This window comes from Mirounga angustirostris, unplaced genomic scaffold (genome assembly GCF_029215605.1).
Source record: "Mirounga angustirostris isolate CCGP_5_RB_7025 unplaced genomic scaffold, mMirAng1.0.hap1 SCAF_8, whole genome shotgun sequence".
Classification (NCBI taxonomy): Eukaryota; Metazoa; Chordata; class Mammalia; order Carnivora; family Phocidae; genus Mirounga; species Mirounga angustirostris.
Window position 1 is genome coordinate 133,762,652 of NW_026991716.1, and position 26,789 is coordinate 133,789,440.

General features: G+C 43.7%; 1 protein-coding gene across 29 annotated transcripts in view; it reads left to right on the forward strand.

The window, feature by feature from the left end:
* TIAM2 (TIAM Rac1 associated GEF 2) overlaps positions 1 to 26,789 on the forward strand; it is a 268,448-nt gene that overhangs the window by 196,123 nt on the left and 45,536 nt on the right. For 27 of the 29 annotated variants that reach the window (XM_064598246.1, XM_064598239.1, XM_064598241.1 and 24 more), the window contains 5 exons: positions 807 to 968; positions 2,396 to 2,500; positions 3,012 to 3,090; positions 5,820 to 5,912; positions 6,829 to 7,092. In XM_064598246.1, the coding sequence (XP_064454316.1) occupies positions 807 to 968; positions 2,396 to 2,500; positions 3,012 to 3,090; positions 5,820 to 5,912; positions 6,829 to 7,092 (703 nt within the window). Of the gene's footprint in view, positions 1 to 806; positions 969 to 2,395; positions 2,501 to 3,011; positions 3,091 to 5,819; positions 5,913 to 6,828; positions 7,093 to 20,479; positions 21,035 to 26,789 lie in introns of those variants that run through there. The other 2 variants (XM_064598260.1, XM_064598264.1) reach the window with 2 other exon arrangements.

Here is a 26,789-nt window from a genome sequence, read left to right on the forward strand (position 1 = left end):
GAGCCCGACTCTGGTCCCGACAGGATCATGGGATCATGACCTGAGCCGAAGGAGACGCTTAACCAACTGAGCCACCCAGGCACCCAGCACATTTCTGAGTTGTTTAATACATGTTAACTATTTTTGTTTATAAATCACGGAAGTTTATGTTAACATGAGATCATTGAATTACCATGCTAATGGGGTCCAGGGAATTAAACATCTTTGGGAAAAGCTTCCTTCTAAAGCTGGTATGTTTGGGGATGATTTCTAAGAGTGTCTAGATGTGAAATAGCTGACGGAAAGAAAAAAAAATGTTCCCAGGATTAGGGACTGATTTTAAGAAGCAAGTAGAAATATGAGAGAAGAGAAACCTGCTCAGATGAAGTGCAGTTCGGGTTAGGATGCGGACAGGCATCAGTGGCCATAAATGAGACCATTTTAAAATTCACGGGGATCAGGAATGCAGATTACACAGGGCGCTTGTCAACCAGCAATTCTAGAGCAGTGAGAGTGGATACCAAGCACCGTTGCATCCACTGTGTCATGTTCAGACTTGGGCTAAGTGGCAAATGGCATGTGGCTAGAACACTGGACGAGGAGTCCATTGCCTTCTGGTCAGCCTCCCTGGGCTTCAGTTTTGTGTGGGTTAAATGAATGAGGAGACACTGGGCTTGTCTGCCCTAGAAGGTTGTGAGAAGCCAGACACAAGGAATGTAGAAGGGCTTACTATAAAATATGCCATGAATCAAGGGGACATTTTTTTCATAGTGTCCGTGCTTTGTGTATCAAATCTATCTGTATTTTCTTGTGGTATCTGAAAACAGGTGGATGAACTTCTGCATATATACGGTTCAACAGCCGATGGTGTTCCCCGAGACAACACGTGGGAAGTCCAGACCTACGTTCATTTTCAGGATAATCAAGGGGTTACTGTAATGATCAAGCCAGAACATAGAGTAGAAGATATTTTGACTTTGGCATGCAAGGTAATGGATTTTGCTGTGGAAATATGTCTCAGTAGAAAGAATCATTAATGTTGCCTCCCTATGCCTTTTAAATCTGTGTGGTATTTAGGAGCTCACTTTCTATACTAGGGAAAAGATTAACATCTATTAACCAACATGTTTATTAATGGACATATTTATTACTTTAATTAGCATTCTCTTCTTCCATCTTTTAGAAGAGTGAGTTGTTAGGTTATGGGCCCTTGCCTTCATGAAGAACCTGAGTCGTTTTACTGAAATTCCTAATATGCCTTTATATCTAGAATAATCATGAAGACTGTTGTTATTTAAGTTCCTTAGGGACAGTGCTCCGTAAGCAAGTGGCGTAAACTTCGAAGTAGTTTGGTTTACTCCTAAGCAGTTTTATCGAGTTTCTCTAGATTAAACGAGTAACTTGATACTATTCACGGTTGCTTCATGGAGATTGTTATGAGATGGTGTTTTACTCATTATTCAAATTGGGTTTTGTTTCTGAAAAGAATGTTTACACTAAGTCTTAAAGAGAACCCGCTGGTAATAGACTGAACGTCAGAGCAGAGGTTTTTAACCCACCAGGTGGCGCAGTAGAGCTGAACTCTTCTTAAGTTTCAGAGAAAATGCCATCAAATAACCTGGCATGGTGAGAACAGGCATGTGGACTTCGGTAACTCTTTACCATGTACACTTAACAGATATGAATAATCATTAATTTTATCTTTTAATAGTCTTGCTTTGACTTAAGCCTTAGGACACCAGACATTTATATATGTAGCTTTAAATTCTTACCAGTTTAATGTCCTCTACTCCGTTATGTAAGGTTTTTATTCAGACAACCCACAATATTGTTTTATACCAACAACACGAGTTATGAAGTTCATAGGTCTGTAAGTGACATAGGACGCCAGAAGTCGGAGTGGGTCAGTTAGACCCAGTTAGAGCATAGGCCTGAAATAATTTGTGAGTGAGTGAATGAGTACATGTATCAGCATTTTCCTTTTGAAAAAACATTTTTTGGGGTAGGAAATTCCTAATTCTGAGGTTTGTACAATATGAGGTTTTTCACATTTCACACAATTTCTCTACTTCAGTAATGAGAAACAACTTGGGTAAAACCAATGTATAAAATGATAGTACCTGCTGAGATGGTAAGATCTATCCTGTCAGATAATATACTACCCTAAGTTCTTAAAAATACACCTCTTGCTTTTTAGTGATAAGCGGTGTCATTTAGAGAAAACCTTCTTAAAAGTAATTATTTGTCCCGTCTTTATTTTTTTGCACATTTAAATTTCAGCTCTTACGTATGGGTTTAAACTCCATGCAGTATATACAGTATTTCCTTCAGAAATGTCCACTTTGATTTTTAATGAACAACGATGAATTTAGAAAGAACATTTAAAATCTTGAATGGCTGTCTTTTTTCTTTACAGATGAGGCAGCTGGAACCCAGTCACTATGGCCTACAGCTCCGAAAATTAGTAGATGAAAACATTGAGTACTGTGTCCCTGCACCATATGAATACATGCAAGAACAGGCAAGTGATTTGAACCACATCTAAGGCCTCTTGATTTTAAGTCAGTTATTTGTGGGGGCGCCTGGGTGACTCAGTCGGTTAAGTGTCCGACTCTTGATCTTGGCTCGGGTTTTGATCTCAGGGTTGTGAGTTCAAGTGCCGAGTTGGGCTCCATGCTGGGTGTGGCGCCTACTTAAAAAAAAAAGTATGTAATTTGTAGGGGATTGGGGGGATTCTGTTTTAATTTGGCATCTAGTTTGGAAATCATTAAAATAAATTTCCAAGGGGGCGCCTGGGTGGTTCAGTTGGTTGAGCGTTTGACTCTTGGTTTCAGCTCAGGTCAGGATCTGAGAGTCCTGGGGCTGAGCCCCGCGTCGGCCTCAGCGCTCAGTGGGGAGTCTTGCTTCTCCTTCTCCATCTGCTCTTCCCCCAACTTGTGAGCATGCTGTCTCAAATAAATAAAATCTTTAAAAAAATTTTCCAAGATATCATGACATTAAATTTTTTGATTTTGTTGTTTTTCCTTTTGTAGGTTTATGATGAAATAGAAATCTTCCCGCTAAGTGTTTATGATGTGCAGCTCACGAAGACCGGGAGTGTGTCTGACTTTGGTAAGCACAGTAACCCAGTCGGGGGGACACCTGGGTGGCTCAGTCGAGTAAGCGTCTATCTTTGGCTCAGGTCATGATCTCGGGGTCCTGGGATTGAGCCCCGTGTTGGGCTCCCTGCTCAGCGGGGAGCCTGCTTCTCCCTGTCCTGCTCCTCTTGCTGTGCTCTCTCTCTCTGTCAAATAAATAAATAAAATCTTAAAAAAAAAAAGGAACCCAGTTAGAGAGCCGTGTTGTCCATCCGTGTCTAGTTTGCTCCAGGATCTTTGGACCTAATTTTTTTTTCTTTACGTTTACATTTTCAGTGTCAACTAGGATAGTAGTTTCTGAAATTCCTCTCATTTCCTTCATTTCTATTTATTTATATTAAGCTCAAAAGATGCTTATTAAATAGGGGAAAATGCCAAAGTAATGAAAAGGAATAAGTATAAAAATTGATGAGTTTGAAACGATGGTGATAAGAGTAACACAACGAATTTACTGGGTGCTGTTCTGAGCTGAGTAACTCGGGATTCTCCTCCGTGTCTTTGCTCTCAGCTTTTCACCCGCCAGAAACGGGGCCTTTCACTGCCTACCGCCCCCGCCTTCCCTCCTCTCTGTGGAGATCCACCGTGGCCTCCAGGAACTAAAGGTCTAACTTTCTTCAAGAAGGCTTATATGACTGCTTTACCTTCAGTTTAAAAAATGAAGGGTCAATATTATCCACGTCATTTCGTAATATTTGATTTTTGCATTTCCATTTGTTTGTCTTTAAACTTAGCTTTAAGCTCCTCATGGACTGTATACTCATGTCTTAAAGTTCATTTCAACATTTTATTCTGTCTTTTACTATGGGAACTCAATAATTAGATAATGATCATCAATACATATCTCCATAAAAGACTATTTCTTGTCTTGTTGAATACATCGATACAATTTTTTTCCTTAAAATGAATCCGGCTGATCAAATTCCAGTCATTGTAATATGTTAGTTTTCTTGGGATTTGTTCTTTGTGTCTTTTTAAAAAAATTTATATAATTGACATGTTCTTTATTTTTTAATTTACATAGTCTATTTTGACCCAATGTTATGTTGATTTTCCCTCTGAAGCCTTCTTAGCATTTTGTTTGTATTCTATTGACCTTCACTCTACTTTTCTTGGTGGGTGTTTGTGAATCTTCTTTGTATTTGAATGACTGAAGGACTGAATGAAGACACTTGCAAAGATGCCTTGTGGTGATCACAGTCTGCCAGGCTCTGCCCGAGGCACAGAGGAAAAGGGTGGGGGGACACATCATTCTTCTTCTTGTCAAAGAACTCCCAGTATTATGGAACCAGGACATGGAAACAGGTGCTCCCAACTGTGGAATCAGAGAGAAGAGCACACCCAGGTGAGGGAGATGCATTTAGAGGCAGGGCTGTCTCACCTGGGTTTTGCATGGAGTCACATTTAGGGCCGGTACGGTATCCATCCAAGTGGTTTTCCACCTACTTAAAATGCCTAACCCCATATAGAGTTGTTTCTTAACAAATTATTTTGTATTGAACTGAATTTAATTTATTTCAGTAAGAGTACTTTTTTTGGTTTCAACTTCTAAAAAAATTTAAAAAAAATTTAAATTGTGGTAAAACACCTGTAACAAAGTTTACCATTGTAACCATTAAGAATGGTTAAAAATGGGGTGCCTGGGTGGCTCAGTTGGTTAAGCAACTGCCTTCGGCTCAGGTCATGATCCTGGAGTCCCGGGATCGAGTCCCGCATCGGGCTCCCTGCTCAGCAGGGAGTCTGTTTCGCCCTCTAACCCTCCCCCTCTCATGCTCTCTCTCTCTCTCATTCTCTCTCTCAAATAAATAAATAAAATCTTGAAAAAAAAAAAAAAGAATGGTTAAAAATGACAGCTCAGTGACATTAAATACATTCCCATTGCTGTGCGGCCAGTAACAGCGTCCATGTTCAGAACTATTTTCATGTTGCAAAACTGGAACTCTGTATTTTTTAAAACCGTCACTCCCCATTCCTCCTTCCCATCCCTTGCCAACCGCCATTCTGCTTTCTGTGTCTATGGATTTGTCTGCTCTCAGTATCTCACGTAAGTGGAACCATACAGTATTTGTTCTTTTGTGACTGGCTTATTTCACATAGCATAAGGTCCTCAAGGTTTGTCCATGTGATAGCATGTATTGGAATTTCTTTCCTTTTTATGAGGGCGTAATTCCATTGTATGTACATACTGCATTGTGTTTATCCATTCATTTATCAAAAGATGATCAGGGGGCTCCTGGGGGGCTCCGTCGGTTAAGGGTCTGCCTTTGGCTCAGGTCATGATCCAGGGTCCTGGGATGGAGCCCCGCATCGGGCTCCCTGCTCGGCGGGAAGCCTGCTTCTCCCTCTCCCACTCTCCCTGCTTGTGTTCCCTCTCTTGCTGTGTCAAATAAATAAATCTTAAAAAAAAAAAAAAATGACCAGGTTTCTTCCACCTTTGGCTGTTGTCAATAATGCTGCTCTAAACGTGGGTGTAGCGTCTCCGCTTTTGAACAAGGTTGTGCACTCCTATTGAGCCTTTAGATCTGACACATTCCTGGTTTTCTGCCCCTGCCAGATAGCTGTGCTTTCTCAATACCCGTAACTTGACTTCCTCGACACTGCGTACTTATGAGAAAAGACGTTCAAGGGAATACTGCTGATTGAGTTGGAGAAATTAATTAGTGTGCTGAATTTAGACTTGTTTTTTTCTTTTGTTGTCACTCGTAGGGTTCGCAGTGATAGTGCAGGTGGACGAGCATCAGCATCTCAGCCGAATATTTATAAGTGATGTTCTCCCTGACGGCTTGGCATATGGAGAAGGTCCGTGTGGCACAGAGTGTCTCTGTTCTCTCTTAATTCAAAACTATGGAATGCAGTCTGCCTAGTGAGATGTTCTTGTTGACAGTTTTGTCAGAAAATGGCTTCTCCTAGAACTAAAAAAAGGGCAAACTTAATAGTTTAAATGAAAATGCATATGCCTATATATGTGTATATATATATATGGAGAGAGTATTTGGGGGGGTTTGTTTTGAAAGAGAGTATGTACACCCACAGAGACAGTACAGTGCATGTGTACAGACAGATGGAGAAAGGAAACGGGTAGCCAGGTAGACACAGACGAATGTTATTTCCCACGGCATTTAACATCAGGTAGAGGAATAATGAATTTGAATGATGGTCAAATGGTTTTCCCTTTTTTTTAAGATTTGTTTACTTTAGAGGGAGTGTGCAGGATCAGGGGAGGGGCAGAGGGAAAGAATCTGCAGCAGAGTCCCCCAGGGCGACGAGGGGCTCCGGCTCAAGACCCTGACTGAGATCATGACCTGAGCCGAAATCAAGAGTCGGACACTCAACCGACTGAGCCGTCCACGCGCTCTTGGTTTTCTTTTTCAACCTGTTCCTTCTGGGGACACCTGGCTGGCTCAGTCCGTTGAGCACACTACTCTTGATCTCCAGGTCGTGAGTTTAAGCCCCACGTTGGGCAAAAAGCTTACTTAAAAAAAAAAAAACAAAACCCCAAAACCAAAACCCCAAACTGTTCCTTTTAATCCCAGTTTTGAGAGAGCTGAAATGCGTTATCAGCAGCATCCGGATACTGTGCGTTTTGGGCTTTGCTTTGAAGACCGCAGCAGGATGTCCCTGAGAATACGTGCTTTGAATTTGTGGCTGTCCTTCACCTTCATGTTAAAATACTTCTCCCAGTAATCTCTCTTCTCTTCCTTTTCCTTGTTCTCAGGGTTGAGAAAGGGCAACGAAATCGTGACCTTAAATGGGGAAGCTGTGTCTGATCTTGACCTGAAGCAGATGGAAGCCTTGTTTTCTGAGCAGAGCGTTGGGCTCACTCTGATTGCCCGGCCGCCAGACACAAAAGGCACCTTGTGTTCGTCCTGGTCAGACAGTGACCTGTTCTCAAGGGACCAGAAGAGTCTGCTGCCCCCTCCGAACCAGTCCCAGCTTCTGGAGGAGTTCCTGGATAACTTTAAAAAGAATACAACCAATGGTAAGGCTGTGTTCTTTCTTCCTTCTTCATTGCTGGTATCAACAGCTGATAATTTTAGGCTGTATATTTTGCTTGCAAACTTAGATTATTTAGGCTGTTCAAAGAATGTTTTCTCATTTATTAGGAGAAGAACACAGATGCCAACCCAGTAGATCTAATCAAAATTTCATGCACTGTGGAAATCATAACACTTTCATGAAAATAGAAAATAAATTTCTGTACAAAAGAATATCCTTTAAAATAGCAGAATCTTTAAAAAAAAAAAATCACCCAGGTTAATTTTGTATTGTAATTACTTTGTGATTGAAGGTAGATGAAAGCCAACATAAATGACAGAGTTTGATTTTCTATTCAGTTGAATCTAAGGCAAAAAACCATTTTGCAGCAATCTTTTGGGTTCTTAGAAACCTTGATACAGTTTCATTCTTTACCTCTTTTGTAGGTGCCTCAGCCCAGTAGGTAGTAACTCAGTCTCATAATTCTTTACCTCTTTCGTTAAGTGACTGCTTTCTCAATAAACTGCGAACTTTTCATGTAGGTCGTAAATTTTAAAATTTTGGCAAGGCCTAAAAATGAAAAGTTGTATGCCAGCTTATTTTTCTAAAGGTAAAATTTCCACATGAGGAAATAATCTGAAGGTCTGGATTTCTGACTTTATTAATTCATGCATAATTCATGTGTTGCAGGCAAGTAAATCAGAGGCTCCAGCTATTACTGAAAACCTGTAGTTTCTCTCTGTATTCCTGGAGGAAGCTGGTCAAGCCCTGACATGAGACAGAGAGCATAGGGTGTTTATGTTAAGTGCACACAAAGGAATTTTTTTTAGATTTTATTTGTTTCTTTAGGGGGTGGGGCAGAGGGAGAGGAGAGAGAATCTCAAGCAGGCTTCTGCACTGAGCACCATGCCTGATGTGGGGCTCAGTCTCACGACCCTGAGATCATGACCTGAGTTGAAACCAAGAGTCGATGCTCAATGGACTGAGCCACCCAGGTTCCCCCACACAAAGGAACATTTATACTTAATTGCAGTGATAATGGATTTCCAATGGAAATCTCTGCATGATTACTAGAAATGAATGAAAAACACAAAAAGAGGAGTTGTTTGGATAGATTTAATTATAAAGCAAGTTTATTAGGTCATTTTTGGAATTAAAAAATCAGATGTAAGATTTGTGATTCAATAAGGTATATAGTGCTTTCTTCTCTTGGGGCTTCACTCCAATTTAAAATGCCATTAAATTGACTTGGCATATAAAAGTGGATATCATAAAGCAAAAATCATGATGGAACTAATTAATTACTTGGTTATATTAGGGCCATCACTCAGTGACCCTGGGCTCTGGTACAGGCCTGAGCATTCCACATAATACATGCATGTGTCCATTCGCTGGATTCATTATTCTTGAGGGATACATTCACTGCCCTTTATATCTCTATGTATTTTATCATAATGAGAAATTACTGCAGAGTCTATAACACTTTTGGTACTGCAGGAATGAATTTCTATAGAAAGCAGCAAAAATGGCAAATTTACCTTTTTTTTTTTTTTAAAGATTTTATTTATTTATTTGAGAGAGAGAGAATGAGAGACAGAGAGCATGAGAGGGGGGAGGGTCAGAGGGAGAAGCAGACTCCCTGCCGAGCAAGGAGCCCGATGCGGGACTCGATCCCGGGACTCCAGGATCATGACCTGAGCCAAAGGCAGTCGCTTAACCAGCTGAGCCACCCAGGCGCCCCTACCTTTTTTTTTTTTAATAGTTAAGGATCAAGCAGATCAGCTAAGCCTATTTACCCCTTTTTGTTTGTTTTGCGTGCAAACAATTCAAAGAGGTCCTGGGTCCGATAGCCATTATATGGGGCTCCTGGGTGGCTCAGTCTGTTAAGCATCTGCCTTTGGCTCAGGTCATGATCTCAGGGTCCTGGGATCGAGCCCCACATCAGGCTCCTTGCTCAGCGAGGAGCCTGTTCCTGCCTCTGCCCCCCCACCCCCATTCATGCTGTGTCTGTCTGTCTCTCTCAAATAAGTAAATTAAATCTTAAAAAAAAAAAAAAGCCATTATATTACCCCAGGGAGCCATTCTGATGGTGGAAAGCTTGTATAACTTATCTGAGCGCTGCTGATGTCTGTGTATACAGATGGCTTGGCTAGTCGGACCCACAGGGCTTTTCCATAGCTGGTCGTCCTGCAGGTCCCCACAGGGTTACAGTGCATCCCTCCACTCGTCCTGCCCTGCCCAGTGCTCTGCTGCAGCCAGGACAGACAGGAGAGCCGTACACCGCCCGCCCCCCACGGCCCCCCTGATTTCCTGGCGAGGCCGTGTGTCTGGTGGGGGGGCGCTGAATCGCTGTCCCCGGGAGCGCCCCGCCACCCTTCTGCCTGCAGTTCTGTTCTCTGTGTCCCTCACTGTTGCACAGTAACGTGCCTGCCTTGAAAACAAAACAGCCATGATGGGCGGCTTCCCCACACACTTTGCAAATACAGAATTTGTTTTCTTTTTGAAGCGAAAGCTTGTGCAGGAAGAAGACGCCTGTGAGTGAACATCTCAGAAGGACGACTCTGTGTTTTTAAGGTTGGGGGAAAAGAAAAGAAGGGGTGGGGGGTGGAAATTGGAAGATAGAAGAAAAAGTGTGAGTCCCTCATTTGTGCATGGTATCGAGATTGTGCTCGGGAGCCTGCGTGGGTGAGAGGAGAGGTGAGGTGGCACCTGAGGTGAGGTGACGGGCACGCAGGCCTGTGAGTCCCACCTGGATTCGAGTCCCGGCTGTGCTTGTGTGGGTGTGGCCTCGGGGCAGCCCTCAGCCGGGGAAGCATGGGTGCTGGTGGGGGACCCCGAGCTTCCTGCCCCCCCCCCGACGGGGACAGTTCTGCGGTGCCTACCACGATTCAGCAGGGGGTCCCGGTAAAACTGAGCCCCACGTGCACATAGCAACCTCGTTTTCACGGCTTTTATGGGCTTTCTCCCCTCTCGGTCTCACCTTCCCTGTGCCTTCCCTTGGGCCTCTTGGGATCACCTTCCAAATAAACTTGTAAACCCACGTCCTCGTCTTGGACTCTGCTTATGGGGGAGCCCATATGGAGACACGGAGCCTTGATTTCTCACCTGGAAGATACGGTTTCGCGCCTCACCTGAATAGGTCACTCTAAGGAAGTCCACGTCTATATGTGTCTGGCCCAGCTCCTTACGTGTCAGGAATTCCAAAAACGGGATTCTCGTCTTCCCTCTCCTGTGCAGCTTGATGTTTTATGAAAAATTACCTTGCTTTACTTTGGCAGTGAACCAGAAAATGGTAGTCCCATTTTCTTGCTAAGGTTAAAAATTACACAAAGGAAAGAACTTAAATGACTTTGATAAACAATTTTTCAGTCAACTTTGAGTTGTACTCAGAAGTGAGAGTCTGGGGGGCGCCTGGGTGGCTCAGACGGTTAAGCGTCTGCCTTAGGCTCAGGTCATGATCCCAGCGTCCTGGGATCGAGTCCCACATCGGGCTCCCGGCTCAGCGGGGAGCCTGCTTCTCCCTCTGACCCTCTCCCCTCTCACGCTATTTCTCTCTCGCTCACTCTCTAAAAAATAAATAAAATCTTAAAAAAAAAAAAAAAAAGAAGAAGTGAGAGTCTGCCTTCCCCTCACTTTTGTGTTCCCTCAACAATACCAGAGGCATCCCCAGCCCAGTACTTGAAACGAAGGAAGATTTTCCCATTTTGTTTTCCAGAGAAGCCAATCCTCTGTTAATAAAAAACAAACAGCTGGTGCTCTGGAAGGGAAGAACTTTTTTTTGTTTTGTTTAAATAGAAACATAAGAATATAAGAAGGTAAAGGAAGAAACTGCAGGGTGGTTTTGGGCATATCTTGACTGTCCATGATGAAGGTTTACTGATTCCATACTGGGTGCTTAAAACATGTGAGGCCCTAGGAATAAGCTACATTGGGTTTAGGGCTTTTTGGTCTTCTTTTGGTTTTGGTCAGGTATCCAGAAATTTATATTTGTTAGCTTTAGTCTCTTGATCAGGTTAGAGCAGAACAGAACACCATCCTTATTTACATATCTGACTGAAAAAAGTGCCAGCAAGAGTAGCAGGTCCTGAGGAGCCCGGGCAAGGACTGTGGCTTGCTATCCCGCGTCTTTGCTTTTCTAGATAAGAAGCATCCTACTGGCATTCGAGACTCATTGATAAGTACCCTGGTTAGGAAAATGGTCCTCAAACTTCCCGATGCTGAAGACTCGCCTGCTGACCTTGGGAAAATGCATATTCCTGGGTCCGGCCGTCAAAGAGCCCCCTGCAGGAGGTCTGGGGTAGTGCAAGCTCCATTGTTAACCCGGCTCCCTCATGTGGCCCCCAAGGTGGGGGGGGGAGGGGATGGGGGCATTAGTCTAAAGGGAGGTGGGGCTGACCCTGAGAGGTAGGTCCTACCCTTTCTTGAACCCTTGTGTGCCAAGGGTTTGAGGGTTAAATGAGATCATCTGTGTGAAGTTCTCAGCAAGTGATAGCTGTTGTGTTTGCGTGTTGTTACTTTCAGTGGGGGGATTATATGCCCCAGACCACCACCACTGTCCTGAGTGGCTCAGAATGCAGCCAGCTGTCCTGTGAGCTCAGCTCATTTGTGCAGTAGCCCGCCCTCAGGAGACGCAGGCCCATTCAGCAAATTGAGTACACGGGGAGCCAAGAACTAACCGTAGTCACGGGCTTCCTGTGATCCTCTGTGAAGAGTGGAGCAGACAGGAGCGCATCTAGAACTGATGTGTTAGTTCCTTGGTTTCCTTGGACGTGAATGACCATTTGATTCTTGCCTCTTTCTGCTCGGGTTATCCGCAGTAGAAAGAGAGGAAACGTGTATGGGCTGTCTTTGACTGGAGTGGAGATCTCATCTGTAAGGACTGACTGTAGACAGATTAATGTTGTGGCTGGAATCCCCCAGCGAGGCTGGTGTTAGTTTCAAGCCAACAGGTTCGAGCCAACAGGGCCACCACGGAAGGGCTTGGGCGGGCCAGCCCCTGATCATCCTGGATTCTTGTGGATGCTGTTTTTTGCAGTTTATATTGAAAACCCCTTTTCTAGGGTATGCCATCTTTGAGAAATTGCAGCAGCTTCTTAGAGAGAGTCCTGTGGGGCCTAGAGTTTCTGAACCAAGTCTTTCAGCAGGGAGCCCATTGTGGCCTTAACGTGGTCTCCGTCTGTAAATGGCAATTAACACTGTGCTGTGAGTGTCGGGGACTCACAGGGGACAGAAGAGAGAGGACCTGGGTTCCTGCTCCCACTCAGACTGCGTCCGCCCAGCAGTGCTGACCCGACAATGAAGGTAATTGCAGCCTGAGGTTCTTTTTTTAATTCCATGCCTGGCGCTGAATCACTCTCGTTCTGAATTGATGTATGAGGAGTGTAGATCTTCAAGCTACCAGAAGCCACTTAGATGCAGATTTGCTGTTTGGAAGGAATTGCTCCTGGGACTGTATGTGTCCCTCACACAGCTTCTCACCAGGGGCGGGGGGCAGGGGGGTGCAGTTACAGAGCCGGCTCAGATGTGGACACCCACTGATTTCCTGTTGATGAGGATGAGGGCATTTTGGCTTCCATAGCCTGGTGTAGGATGACGAACAGCACTGAGCTCAGGATATGCTGTTTGTATGTGTAACTGCTGTTACTGCAGTGAGCTGGCTGATGCCCCAGATCCCCAGGTGTAAAAACAGAGTGGTTCCTAAAGATGGTTGGTACATTAAAAAATTTAAAAGAAGGGGTGCCTGGGTGGCTCAGTCAGTTAAGCGTCTGCCTTCAGCTCAGGTCATGATCCCAGGGTCCTGGGATCATCCCTCATCGTGCCCTGCTCAGCGGGGAGCCTGCTTCTCCCTCTCCTTCTGCCACTCCTCCTGCTTGTGCTCTCTCTCTGTCTAATAAATAAATACAATCTTTTAAAAAAATTTTTTAAAAAATTAAAAGAAAATAAGAGTGAGAAATAGACCGCTTTTGCCAGGGCACAGAACGTTGGTCTCAGAATCTTTGTTGCCGATAATGGTGCTGAAGGTCCTTGTCAGTTTCATCGAGGGACATGAGCAGGTGGTTTTCTGTGAGCAGAGCAGAGAGTTACAGACCTTGGGTACGAACTCTCTTGCCAAGCTTAGTGTTGTTGGGGCATTTGGTCCCCTTTTCTCATTCCTCGTCCTTCATTTAGTCACTTGTTTATTTAATAAGTAAGCAATAACGTTCTGCTAAATGTTGCAGATACGTAAAGCTGAATTAGACAATTGTTTTCTATTCTCAAGCTTATTGTTGAGTGGAAAAGTAAAACGCTTGTAGATAATAATTCACTATTAAAAGAATCTTTTCAATAAAGAGAGAAGTCGTCCAGTTCATAGGGTGGAAATCCCACTGATTTTTCTGTTTATTTTGAGCAAAGGGTCCAAAAGAGAGGCATGAGAAATGGGGGAAAGGTTAGCGTTTGCCTTGAGCACCGCAGCTGGAGAGTTTCCTGTGGGGGGGTGGGGTGTAGTGTGAGGTCTGGAGGATGTTTCATATACAGCACTTAGATCTCACCTGCCTAGTGTGTGAATGGGAAATAAAATTGGAAAGCCTCTTGGGGCCAGATTGTAGAAAACCCTTAAATTGCAGGAATTTGTAACATGTCCTGGCCTGTATCTGAAAAAAACAAACAACTAAAAACAGAAAAACTGGCGAGTACTGCATTACTTTCTCCTGCCTTGAGTAAAATGCAGAGGATTTGTCTGGTCACTTATTTTCTTTTTTAAAAAGATTTTATTTATTTATTTGAGAGAGAGAGAGAGACAGAGAGCGAGCTTACCCACAAGCTCAGGGGAGGGGCAGAGGGAGAGGGAGAAGCAGACTCCCTGCCAAGCAGGGATCCCGATGTGGGGTTCAATCCCAGGACCCCGGGATCATGACCTGAGCCAAAGGCAGATGCTTAACCAAATGAGCTACCCAGGTCATTGGTCATTGTTTTTAATGACCAGAAGACCTTGCAAAAAAAATACTCAAATAAATGTTTTTTTCTTGGGAAAGAATGAATAAATGACTTACCATAGGTATCCTATAAAACTAAAGTGCTCTTCAGCATGTGAAGCCATGGCCAGGAATGGTGTGGTCCTCACAGTGGTCATTAGGGGGGTGCCATGCTGGCTTGTGGTACGGGGTGCCCCATAGCAAGGAGGATGAGGCATTGTTGGAACTGAGGGGAGAGCTGGTAAATAAAGTTTGCCCGCATTTTGAGTTAAAAACCAGTCTTATATTATCTCTCCTAATCGTAAATGGAAATTCATCTTTCAGGTAAAAATCTACAGAATTTCTCTGAGGAACACTGTATGAAATTTCTATGGGTGATGTCCCTTTTACTAGCCCTTTGAGAGTTTGGGAGGACTGGGTCAAATCTCATCTCCCATGCAGGCAGAGTGAGCCCGGAACTGTTAGGTGTGGTTGGAAAGAGGAAGCTTTATAGGGTGTTATAGAAAAGAAAAAAAAGCTCTGACTGTTCCTGTGTCTATCATGAGTACTGATTGCTGAATGATGCTTGTCTGCATTTCCATGTTGGTTCTTTGTAATGGGCTTGGAAGTGAATTATACTGCTGACTTTCTCCTTCCTGTGAAGGAATTGAGACCATCAGGAAGGACCATGTGGGGCTATCTCCTCTTGAGCTTTCACTTCTAGAGACAGCTGTGTTGTGACCATGTCTTTCACCGTTTGGGTCGGTAATACACGTGCCTGGTGTGGCATCCCAGCAGTGCGAAGGGCTCAACAGTCAGAGCTGTGTGGGGAAGTGGTTAAGAGTGTGGCTACTATGCATACAACTTGGGGTCAGTCTTGCTCCAGGTTTGTGACCAGCTGTGGGACGTTGGTTGGGCACGCCACTTAATCTGTGCTTAGTGTTTGCAACTGTAAACTAGTCGAGGGTTTTTATGGGATTAATGAGCTAATATTTGGAAAGAACTAGATAGTGGCACATAGCAAAGACCATATAAGCATTTAACTGAATAAAATAGATGAATTTCTCCCACTCTGTACTTAGCCACCCACTTTCTCACCCAGAGGTAATCATTGTTCTTAGTTTCTTTCTCATTCCGGTCTGGAGACTCTTAAATGTTGGGGAAAATTGTGGGGCATTTTTCTGCTCTGTTTTATTGAAATATCTTCGTCCGTGGCTATGGTAGGCAGATAAATCCCTGCCAAGAATGTCCACATCCTAATCCCCGGAACCTGTGACTATGGCAAAAACAATATACATGACAAAAGGAACTTCAGCGATGTGATTGGATTAAGGATCTTGAGATGGGGAGATTATCCTGGATGATCTGGGTGGGCTGTAAAACAGAGGCTGGAGAGTCAGAATCGGAGATGTAGTGACATAAGCAGATTGGAGTGATATGGGCCTGTGAACGAAATAATGTGTGCAGCTTCTAGAAATTGCAGAGACATGGGAACAGATTCTCCCTTAGAGCCTCCAGGTGGAATATGGCCCAGGCAGACCCATTTCAGTCTTCTGACCTCCAGAAATATAAGATAATAAATTTTTATTTATGTGTCAAGCACTGTGTGTGATGGCTGGGGTACAAAAATAGCCATAGTTCCACCTTCAGGCCGCTACAGTGGAGTTGGGGCAAATGCATGAACAGCCAACAATCATTATCCACCATCATAACAGCGCTAGTCCTGTAGTTCCTATACTTGTCGGTATCCAGGTCCTTTACTGTGAAAAATTATCAGGGACCCCAAAGGGCTTTTGTTATGTGGATTATATCTTTCAGTGTTTACTATATTAGAAATTTAACCTGAGAGGCACCTGGGTGGCTCAGTTGGTTGGGTGTCCAACTCTTGGTTTCGGCTCAGGTCACGATCTCAGGGTCGTGAGATAGAGCCCTGTGTTGGGCTCTGTGCTCAGGACAGAGTCGCTTGAGATTCTCTGCCTCTCCCTTTCCCCCAGCCCCTCCCCCCACTCACACTCTCTCTTTCTAAAATAAAATCTTTAAAAGAAATTTGAACCAAGAAATTTAAAAAGTATTTATTAAAATTTATTTTCATGTAACAACGAATCCATTTCATGTTAACACAGCATATTTTTAATGAACTAATTCTCCAAACAAACAAAAAAATCAGTGAGAAGAATAGCATTGTTTTACATTTTTGTAGTCTCTTTAACGTGTGTCTTAGTAGAAGACAGCTGGGTTTTATATCAGCATCTGCTTTCAGCCTATTGCAAATGCTTGTTTTTGTGACAGTGATTTGAAGAAAATCCAACCTCACACAGATACTGTAGTTGGCAAGGAGAGGAGTATTTTAATAATCTTTCATAGTTGGCAAAGAGAGGAGTATTTTAATAATCTTTCAGATAATTGTGGCTATTCATCTTTAATATTACACCAAAACTCAACAAGTGGTAGTTCCTTGAAGGTGAGTTGCATGTGGGTTCTGAAACACGGTTGGTAGACCTTCCTACTTGCTCCGATTAAAGTCCATTGGCCTGTCTTACACTTTGAATGGATCTTTTAGTTACGTGATTTTGTAATGTGCAATGGTTATTTGGAAACATTGGGTTGCTAGGTTATGCAGATCTTTCAAATATGGATGTTTCATTACACAACATTAAAATCACATTCATTAATATCGCCATCAGTTTCTTGTGGAAAAGCCTTGATGTGTTGGGAAGCTATCAAGCTCACAGTGGTGGACACGTTTTCCAGGATTTGAATTTTTGTTACAAGGTTGGAATTATATCTACAATACTGTCCGTTTTTTCCTTGGAAGTGACAGGCTCACTTTGTTCATTTTATGTTTTCATTTTTAAAAAATATTTTTAGGGCACCTGGGTGGCTCAGTTGGTTAAGCGACTGCCTTCGGCTCAGGTCATGATCCTGGAGTCCTGGAATCGAGTCCCGCATCGGGCTCCCTGCTCGGCAGGGAGTCTGCTTCTCCCTCTGACCCTCCTCCCTCTCATGCTCTCTGTCTCTCATTCTTTCTCTCAAAATAAATAAATAAATAAAATCTTTAAAAAATATATATATTTTTAAGTAGGCTCTATACCCAGTGTTGGACTTGAACTCATCACCCTGAGATCAAGAGTTGCATGCTTTACGAACTGAGCCAGCCAGGTACCCCACACTTTGTTCGTTTTAAAGAAAATATTTTGTCTTTTTTTTTTTTTTTTTTTTAGTAAAAATTGTTTTGTTAAAAAAAAAAAGCTAGCTCAGCTTGCAACACTATGGTGTAAGTGCATGTTCTTGCAACAACCATTGCATAAGAGCTGTATGGATACTTCTCAAACATGTTCCCAAGGGTTGAGTTCTAGTAGAGTCAGCCATTTTTACTGCTTCATTGAGGATGTTGTTAATGGATGCCAACATGTTCTCGATGGAAGTGTGCAGTAATGGAGTTAGCGGTGATGAGTAACGGTGGATGCCACTGCTCTGACGTGCGCTACATCACGAGCAGATCTACCCACGACTGCCTTGCACTCCCATTGCAGATGTCCTCAGAGGGAAAATGGCAGATGACATCTACAATTATTACTGAAAATACTTCTGAACTTGTAGGTCACTTGAAAGGGTCCCAGTGGCCCCAGAAGTTGACAGACCACACTGAGAAGGACTGTTACAGTACATAAGGGGCAGCGAGAACGCATGTTCCAGGTTCCCAGGGCCACCTCTGAGGGATAGTCTCACTTTTGTTAAACCCTGAAGAAAGCAGAGTGCATTCTGGGCAGAGAGAAGTTGCAGAGGGTGGGGGTCAGGGTCTTGCTGAGGCGAGATGTGTGTGAGTAATTCAGGGTTTTTGGAAGGTAAGGTGCGAATGGGGAAGATGGAAGAGATAAGACTGGACTGGTGAGCAAGGGCCAGGTCACAAAGGGTCTCGTGGGGAAGCCAGGTGGTGGGGAGCTGCGGGGGAGGGGAGGGGCCCTGAAGCTGGTGATCAGCCGCTGAGAAGTAAACATTCGTGGGCCAGGCAGGGCTGGGGTTGAGGGGTGGGGGGCGCTGTGGTGGCAGGGCATCCCTGTGCTTCTCTCCACCAGAGCGCTCAGGTTGGGAGGGGTAACTGTCCTTCCTCAGCACAGGGTCTCTTGAATTTTATCACTAATAAGTCCCCAGACCCGTAAGTGGAGCCACTCAATAAAGATTTGCTCAAATGTAGGAATGAATGAATCAAGGATATGGGAATGACAGGGCTTAAGCTCTAAAAAAGAAAAAAAAAACAAAACAAAAAACCCTCCAAGGTCTTGTGTTTCCAATATTCACTTTATTTTTCAGCGAGATGCTAAGGCTTGCATTATATCTAAAATGTGGTTTGTTTCAAGTGCAGAAGATACAACATGTGGCTGAGAAAGGGAATTGTGGCTTTGTTTAGGAGGCTGAATTCATGGTGCTTTAAAGAAATGTGACTTTGAGAATTGTTTTTTCCATGAAGTTGGCCAATGAACTATGAAGCTTAATTTTAATCTTCATCCTGAACTCAGACACTTAAGTTGTCTATGACGTGAGACATGCCCTGTTCTTACCCCCGTTCAAACCCCTGGGATTGTATTCTGTGAGTACTCCTTGCTCATGAAGAGTGCCTGAGGCCAAGCAGAGAAATTAAGGGGGTCTCTCTCTCTCTCTCTTTTTTTACTTTAATTTACTCATTGAACAAATATTCAGTGGCCGCCTGTTCTGTATCAGGAGCTGTTTTTAGAGGCGCTGGAGATAGATCAGTGAACACAGCAGGTTAAAACTCCCTCAGCACATGGACCTTGCATTTCAGTGCGTGGAAATCCATATAAACAACAAACATAATAAGTAAATTACATAGTGTACTAACAGGTGGTAAGTGTGATGGAAAAACAAAGATCGGGGGCAGAGGGACCAGGAGTAGAGCCGGGAGCAGGTGGCCATTGGAACTCGGGCACCAGCAGTTGTGGGTAAGACCGAGGCTTTGGAATAAGCTGGACACGCGGGATGGAGCCTTGTGGACATCTGGAAGCAAAGCTTGCCTGGCGGAGGGAACAAGTGACCCGAGGTGCGGATGTGAGCGGCATGGTTAAGGATCAGCAAGTAGCCCAGCATGCCTGGGGAAGAGCAAGGGGACTGGCAAGCAATGGGAGGTGAGGCCCAGGAGGACATGTGAGGCAGGATCAGGGAGGACTTGATAAGCCAGTTTGAGGTCTTGAGGAAAATGAGGGGACATCCCATGTTTTGGAGCAGAGAAGTGACATGATCTGACCGGGGTTTTCATAGGATCACTAGCTATTGAGAAGAGACTGTAGGAGGCCAAGGGTGCTTTGAGGCTTTTGCAGAGGGGGGCATGATGGTGCCCTCGCACTCTGTGGTAGCAGGGGAGGTACACACAACAGAGCTTGCCCAGAGATCGAGCGCGGGTGTCGAGGAAGGAGAAGAGGCAAGGGTGACTCCCAGGTTTGGCCTTGAGCGACTATTAGGAAGGAATTGCCATCAACTAAGCTGGGGAAGCTGGTGGAGCAGTTTTGGGGGAAGACCAGGAGTTGACTTTGGAACACCTTGTGTTAAGCCTTTGTGTTTAAGCGAATATTCCACCTGCTTCCAAAATGGTTTTAAAATGACTTATACTGAAAGCCCATACATAAAATTCATCAAAATTAACAACATACAAAGGGAAGGGGAGGAGATTTGAATGACAACTTGCCTACTTTAAAGGTTTTCACTCCCAGTATAGGGACAAAAACATCTTTGTTTATGAGAAAATGATGACGTTTGAAATAGTGTAGCAAATTAATTCCTTTCAGTCAATTGAGTTATGATTTGTTGTATCTTATAAATTTATTTCTGATCCTACAGTTCTCAGCTCTGATTATCTATTTATAAATTGTCCGTTCTCATATGAATCCTTTTTTTTTTTTTTGAGAAAAAGAGAGCATTCATGTGCACTTGAGCTGGGGGAGAGGCAGAGGCATAGGGAGAGAGAATCCCAAGCAGGCTCCATGCTCCGTGCAGAGCCCGATGCTCGGCTCGATCTCATGACCCTGAGATCATGACCTGAGCTGAAATCAAGAATCAGCTGCTTAACCGACTGAGCCACCCAGGCGTCCCCATATAAATCCTTTTATCCCTCCCCCCCACTTTTGTCATTAACATCTTTTTTTTTTTTTAAAGATTTTATTTATTTGGCAGAGAGAGACACAGTGAGAGAGGAAACAGAAGCAGGGGGAGTGGGAGAGGGAGAAGCAGGCTTTCCGCAGAGCAGGGAGCCGGATGCGGGGCTCTATCCCAGGACCCTGGGATCATGACCTCAGCCAAAGGCAGACACTTAATGACTGAGCCACCCAGGTGCCCGTCATTAACATCTTTAACATGTTGTGGGAAACCATGACCAAATTCAAATTATCCAGTTTTATTACCTGTTAATTGCTCTGGGAAAACTTATTTGGAAAGAGACATATGAAATTATTAGCAAAATTATTTTGTGTCTTGTGCAGAGCCCTGGCCAACTGCTTCTGGAGAGTGGGCAGATGCAGTCCCATGTGGAACAGTGTACAGAATGCCCTTTCCTCCCAAATCTCCCAGCAGGCTTCCTGTAGAATCTGGAATTTCCAGGGAAGCACTTAGAAGCTTCTACGCTTGCTATTCTCAGCTTTTCTACATTTACCTTCCCAACACTAATTACTCCGAAATTGCCATTTGTGAATTAATTCTGACTTTAATGTTTCGGTTGATGAATGACCACATCACACTTCTGTGAAGTTGAGGCATCTTTGCATGGTAGTATTAGCAGAATTATTTGGATGTCTACTGAATTGTGTCATTATCGTGTCACAAGAACAGTCGAGAAAAAGCTGAAAAATGTTGATAAGAAGCCTAGGTTTCATAAGCTTAATACGTGTGACCCAAAAATGCCAGTCATCACGTGTGTGCCAGCCATGAGCCCGTAGCCCCGTGTGGATATTCTTTGATCTTCAGGAGGCCAGTATGTGTTCAGTGGGGAAGGAGGAGGAGAAGATTCAGGTATGTATCAGGTGACTATAAATAGAAATTTTATAATTTGTTTGGATCCCTGGGAATAGAAGTCTTCACAGAACCTATAAACTCAGTTTTCACACTTTGGGATTGTATTCTCTGAGAAATAGGGGGCTGCCTCCATGTCACCTTGGGGGGATCTTGGCCTCTTCTCTTTTGAACTCTGAAAACACTTTGTCTGTAAATCTGATATGGAAGTTAAGATTTATTGCCTTGCAGTATAACTGTGTACTTATCCTAATTTACCTACTAAATTGAAAATCCCTTGGGGTGCCTGGGTGGCTCAGTCGTTAAGCATCTGCCTTCGGCTCAGGTCGTGATCCCAGGGTCCTGGGATTGAGCCCCGCATCGGGCTCCCTGCTTCTCCCTCTCCCACTCCCCCTGCTTGTGTTCCCTCTCTTGCTGTGTCTCTCTCTTCAAATAAATAAATAAAATCTTAAAAAAAAAAAAAAAGAAAAAGAAAATCCCTTGAAAAACAGAGACCTTGGGGTGCTTGGGTGGCTCAGTGGGTTAAGCGTCTGCCTTTGGCTCAGGTCACGATCCCAGAGTCCTGGGATCGAGCCCCATGTCAGGCTCCCTGCTCAGCAGGGAGTCTCCCTCTCCCGCTGCCCCTCCCCCGGCTCCTGCTCTCTGTGCACACCCTCGCTTGCTGTCTCTCTCGAATAAATAAAATCTTTAAAAAAAAAGTAAAAGAAAAACAGGGAGCTTGAAGACTTTTTTTTTTTTTTTTTTAAGATTTATGTATTTGTTAGAGCGAGAGCGCAAGTGGAGGGGAGAGGCAGAGGGGGAAGGAGAGGGACAAGCAGATTCTGCCTTGAGGGCAGAGCTCAGTGCGGGGGGGGGGGGGGGGGGGGGGGGGGTTGGATCCCATGACTCTGAGATCATGACCTGAGCCAGAATGAAGAGTCCCACGCTTAACCCACTGAGCCGCCCAGGCGCCCTGAGGAATACCAAGATTTTTAAGACAGGGCAGCTAGCGCTGTTCTTGGGAATAGCACGTGTTTCCCTCAAATATCTATTAAGTGAAAAGAAGGTTCATAGGAGTCTCTTAACGTGACGTAAAGGTGGTGTTCCTGAGAGTGGATTCTGGGGATAAAATGAATCCTGGAGCGCACCTAGAAGCTTCCCAATTTTCTTCTTTAGAAATCTGACTACAGGGGATGTGTGCTGAGACTGTCTCAGAGCTGAAGACTCTGCTCATCTGCATGTGTGTGTGGGGGGGGGCGCGGGGGACTCTGGGACGGCCGGGGATGCTCCTCGCCAAACCGTATGCCCCAGCTCCAGTGAGTGGCTGCTTGTCCCAGGAGAACAGCTCACAACCCAGTCTGTGCTGCTCTGTAACTTCCATGGGCTGATTGGTGCCCACGACATGGGATTCTTTTGGCAGATAAACCAAAGCCACAACTAAAAAGGAACAGTCTGTAGGTCAGTGCTGATAGTGAGATGTGTTTGAAGTTTAATTTGAGGGTAGTAACATTTATACAAGACCCGATCTGCAGTAAAGGGATCTGGATTCTAGCTCCGACCTTGTGCCTGACCTTGGGTGGGTTCCTCTAACTCCTGTTTCCTCAACTCTGGAAATAAAGGATCTGACAAAACAGTTTAGCTTTTTTTTTTTTTTTCCCCTCTGAAATTCAGTTATTTAATAGGCTTAAAGCACCAATGGAAAGGACTACATGCATTTCTTACAAAAGTTTGCGAAGTGAAAAAAGCAAAGTAATGGGTCAAGCATTCCATTTTGGTTTTGCAACAAATCTCATTACCTCTTTTAAGTAGCATCAGGTCTTGACTGCTGCAGAGAAGGTGTTTGTTAAAGCTTTGTAATGATAGGCTGACTCAAATCCAAAGATCACAAAGAACCTTAAAGGCATTAATTACCCCTTAACATCACCATGATGGAGCAGAGATGTGTTATTATCATTTTACTTTCACAGCTGGGTAAATTAAGGCACAGAGACACATTAAATTGCTGGCAACTTGGACAAAATCATGGTCAGTGGTAGAGAGGGAGAGAACTGTAACTTATTGTTTCTCCCTCCAGGTAGGGAAAATGTCTGGATTTTAATTACTTTTCTTCCTTTTAAATATCTGCCTATTAACATCTGTAGAGTGCAATCCATTGAGAACATGCCTCTGCGGTAAAACGAATTCAGATGTGGGACACCTGGGTGGCTCATTCGGTTGGGCATCGGACTCTTGGTTTCGGATCAGGTCATGATCTCAGGGTTGTGAGATGGAGCCCCACATCTGGCTCTGTGCTCTGCGGGGAGTCTGCTTGAGATTCTTTCTCCCTCTCCTTCTGCCCCTCCCCCCTCTCTCATGCTCTCTCTCTCTCTCAAATAAATCTTAAAAAAAAGAAAAAAGCAAATTTAGATCTAACTGGATTGATAATGGCCCTCTGTCCTGTCTGGGTTCTTACCTGGAGGCTGGGGATGGCGATTGGTAGCCAACCACCTTGTGATTGGGGCTTTCTCAGTTCAGGGGAAGGTCTGTTGTTGAGAAGTAATTTCACTGTCCGCATTCTTACGCCTTTTTTGATATTTCACACTGATTTTCATTAACATTGCAATAATGTGACTGTATATTTTGTGTGATTTGGTTCTTTGGAATCACCTTACGGTGGACTTGAACTCTGATGTCTCTCCTGTAAGATCCATGCTAACATCCTTACCTTCTTTTTAAAGAAAGAAGTATAATTCACATACTGTAGAATTCACCTTTCAAGTGTTCAAATCAGTGGTTTTTAGTATATTCATGGAGTTGTGCAGCCATCACCATTATCTGATTCCAGAATGTATTCTTCAGCTCCAGAAGCAACCGTGTCAGCACTCACCTCCCCGCCGCGCCTCCCCCCGGCCCCTGACAGCCACTAATCTAGTCTCTGTTTCTGTGGATTTGCCTGTTCCCGCTATTGCACATAAATGGAGTCCTGCACCACGAAGCCTGCTGTAACTGACTGGTCTCATTTAGCATGAATTTTCCTGGGTTCATCCATGTTGTAGCATGCATCAGTCATGGATTCCTCTTCATGGCTCTGTGGTACTCGATTCTGCCCTCTTTCCGTCCTGCCCGGCATTAGCCTTCCTGGAAGGTGTCACTCCAGCGTGCTTTCTCCTATAGCAACCCCCCCCCCCCGCCCCCCGCTGCCGCCAGAATCTGCGTGCTCTTGTTTTAGGTTTCCTCTCAGGGTCTTTAAGTAGAATTCCATCTAAGTTGTTTGTAGGGGTTTTGAACTTCAATTCTGAAACTTTGTTAAAGTTCTTGAGTGTCTGAAATACGGTGGTGTTTCTTCTGTGCCCCGAATGTTAATGAAGTGTGTGTCATCCGGGGGTCTTCCCAGCTCTGATGGATACCAGTTTCTGCTAGATCCGAAACCTTGGCTGGAGATCCCTTTTACCATTGACTTATTTCATCAGGGACCCTGATAAGGTACGATGGGAGCCCTTTGCCTTCTTTCTTTGGGCTAAGTGCATACCTCTGTCATAGCCATAGCCTGCCTGGAAAATGAGAATGCGGGTGCACCTAATTCCCTCTTCCCCTCTTCTCTTTTATGTTGTGATTGGCCTGGTTGTGGCCTGCACCTACCCTGAAAACACCTGCCATCTTCCTGTTCCTCTAAAGATTCTTTTAGATGCTGAGGATAGTTGTCCCAAGATAATTGACTCAAATCATGGCAGTCTGCTGGTAAGAAACATTTACTACCAGTCTTTGCTTTTCTCTGTTTGTCACCAGAGATCTTGCATTGTCAGGAACATCACCAATTGGAATGTGACCTCAAGTGAAAAGGATTTGGAAGATTTGTGAAATTTACATTTTTCTGGCACGGTATTTATGCTGTGATAGAATACACTTCTCTGCAAGCTTAACAGTGACATTCAGACAGATGCCTTGATTTTTCTTGACACAAGAATAGTAACAATAATGAAATGTAGAGTCCCAGATATCCTCAGAAAAGTTGATCAGTTTTTATCTGTAGCAGAAGTACATGGTGTCAGTGGGTGATGTCTTTGGTAATTAATGGTGCAGTGAGACTTGACCAGTCTTTGCATGTGGTCAACTCAGAGTTACTGTTTTCTGTCATTGAATAGTCCATCTGTTTCATTTAAATGGTTTTATTTTCATTCTGTTTCACTGACCAATGATGAGTAATATTTGCCTAGATCACAGAACATAGGAAATGCCATGAATGAAAGGTGTCACAAATCACTGCATTTTACATAAAAAGGATGAGTAAAATGGAGGGGAATCTGAGTTAATTAAAAATAATGCTATACAAGGTCTGCACATTGAACCTTAAAAGTTGAGAGATTTTAAGCTTTTCTGTGCAAATGAACTCGATGTTCCGTGTGCTCTTGGCACTGTGATAAACTGTGCGTGGTGGACACTAATGCAGAATTTTACAACAGTGGGTGAAGCTTGGAGAACTGAAAAAAAATGTGATTTAGTATCCACGGAATGCTGTATTCTTCCACTGGCAGCGTTGATTTACCAAAATCTTTATCTTTTCTTAAAATTGCATTCACGCTTTTTTAAAGAACACAAAAGATCCATAAGGTGAAGGAATTCAGTTGGATAATTTCTAAGCGTGTCTTCGGGTCTAAAATTTATAGATTCTCTACAGGCTGTTCATTTATGGAGTTACATAGTAGAAATTCTGAGAAATTAAACAAATAGAATATGATCAAGTAGATTAAGAACATAAATCCCACAAACTATGTTCTCTGAACGTGAGTAGATACAAAATTATTAAAAGTCAAAGACGTACAACTGTAATGCCACAAGGGAGTATAAAACTTAATGAAACCATTTATTATTTACTTGTAAATTCTTTGAAAATATTTTTTTTGATTTTTTTTTTTTTTCTTTTTCCAGTCATCTTCATAGATCATCGTTCTATAGTTTTCACCTCAGAGGGGAGCCTGCGGGTTAATGATTAATCAACTAAAACATTGTTTTGAGCATAAGATGAGAGTCCCATTATTTATCTGAACACCTTTTTAATCGCCTTCTTTAGCATATTTCATTTTTCTTCAGGAAGCGAGGAGGCTAATATCCACATTGCACCTGCTCTTGGCTCTGGGCTTGTGGTGCGTTCTGTCTCGTCTGGTGTCACTGACTTTCCCGGAGGTGGAGTTAGACACTTGACCATGGAGAGAGGCAGAGGTGGTTCTCAGTGGAGGGGGCCCTGCCCACCAGTTTTGGAAGTGTACGGGTTTGTTTTGGCTTTCATAATAAATTGGAGGAATATGGCACTTAGTGGTCCTGGTCCCAGGTCCAGTGGTTGCTGGGTGTCCTGCATGTCCGAGCTCATTTCTCACACTGCGGAATTGTTCCACTGGACTTTCATGTAGATGAAAACACGCGTAATTATCTGAACCAAGAACTGGCTTCATTTTACAAATGAACACAAATTATTTTTTTCCCCACAGCTACAGGCTACTTTGAATTGTCTAGGAAAGCAGCAGACCAATAAACCAAGGGAAGTTTATTTTGCTCAGAGCTTCGTCAAAAGTTTGTGCCCATTTGGAAAATCAGGTCCCTGATGGCAGCACCCCAAACGCATTTGAATCCCCACCAAGACACCCTGGCCTGGGTCTGTGAGGACTTTGAGATATTGAGCGTGATTCTTTGCAGTGCAAATGTTGGACAGGCTTCTAGAGTTGTTGCAAACAGGCATTTGCACATCGAAACACACGTTTTTAAACGTTGCAAATTCCTTTCCTTTCATTTTTCTCCTTGTGTT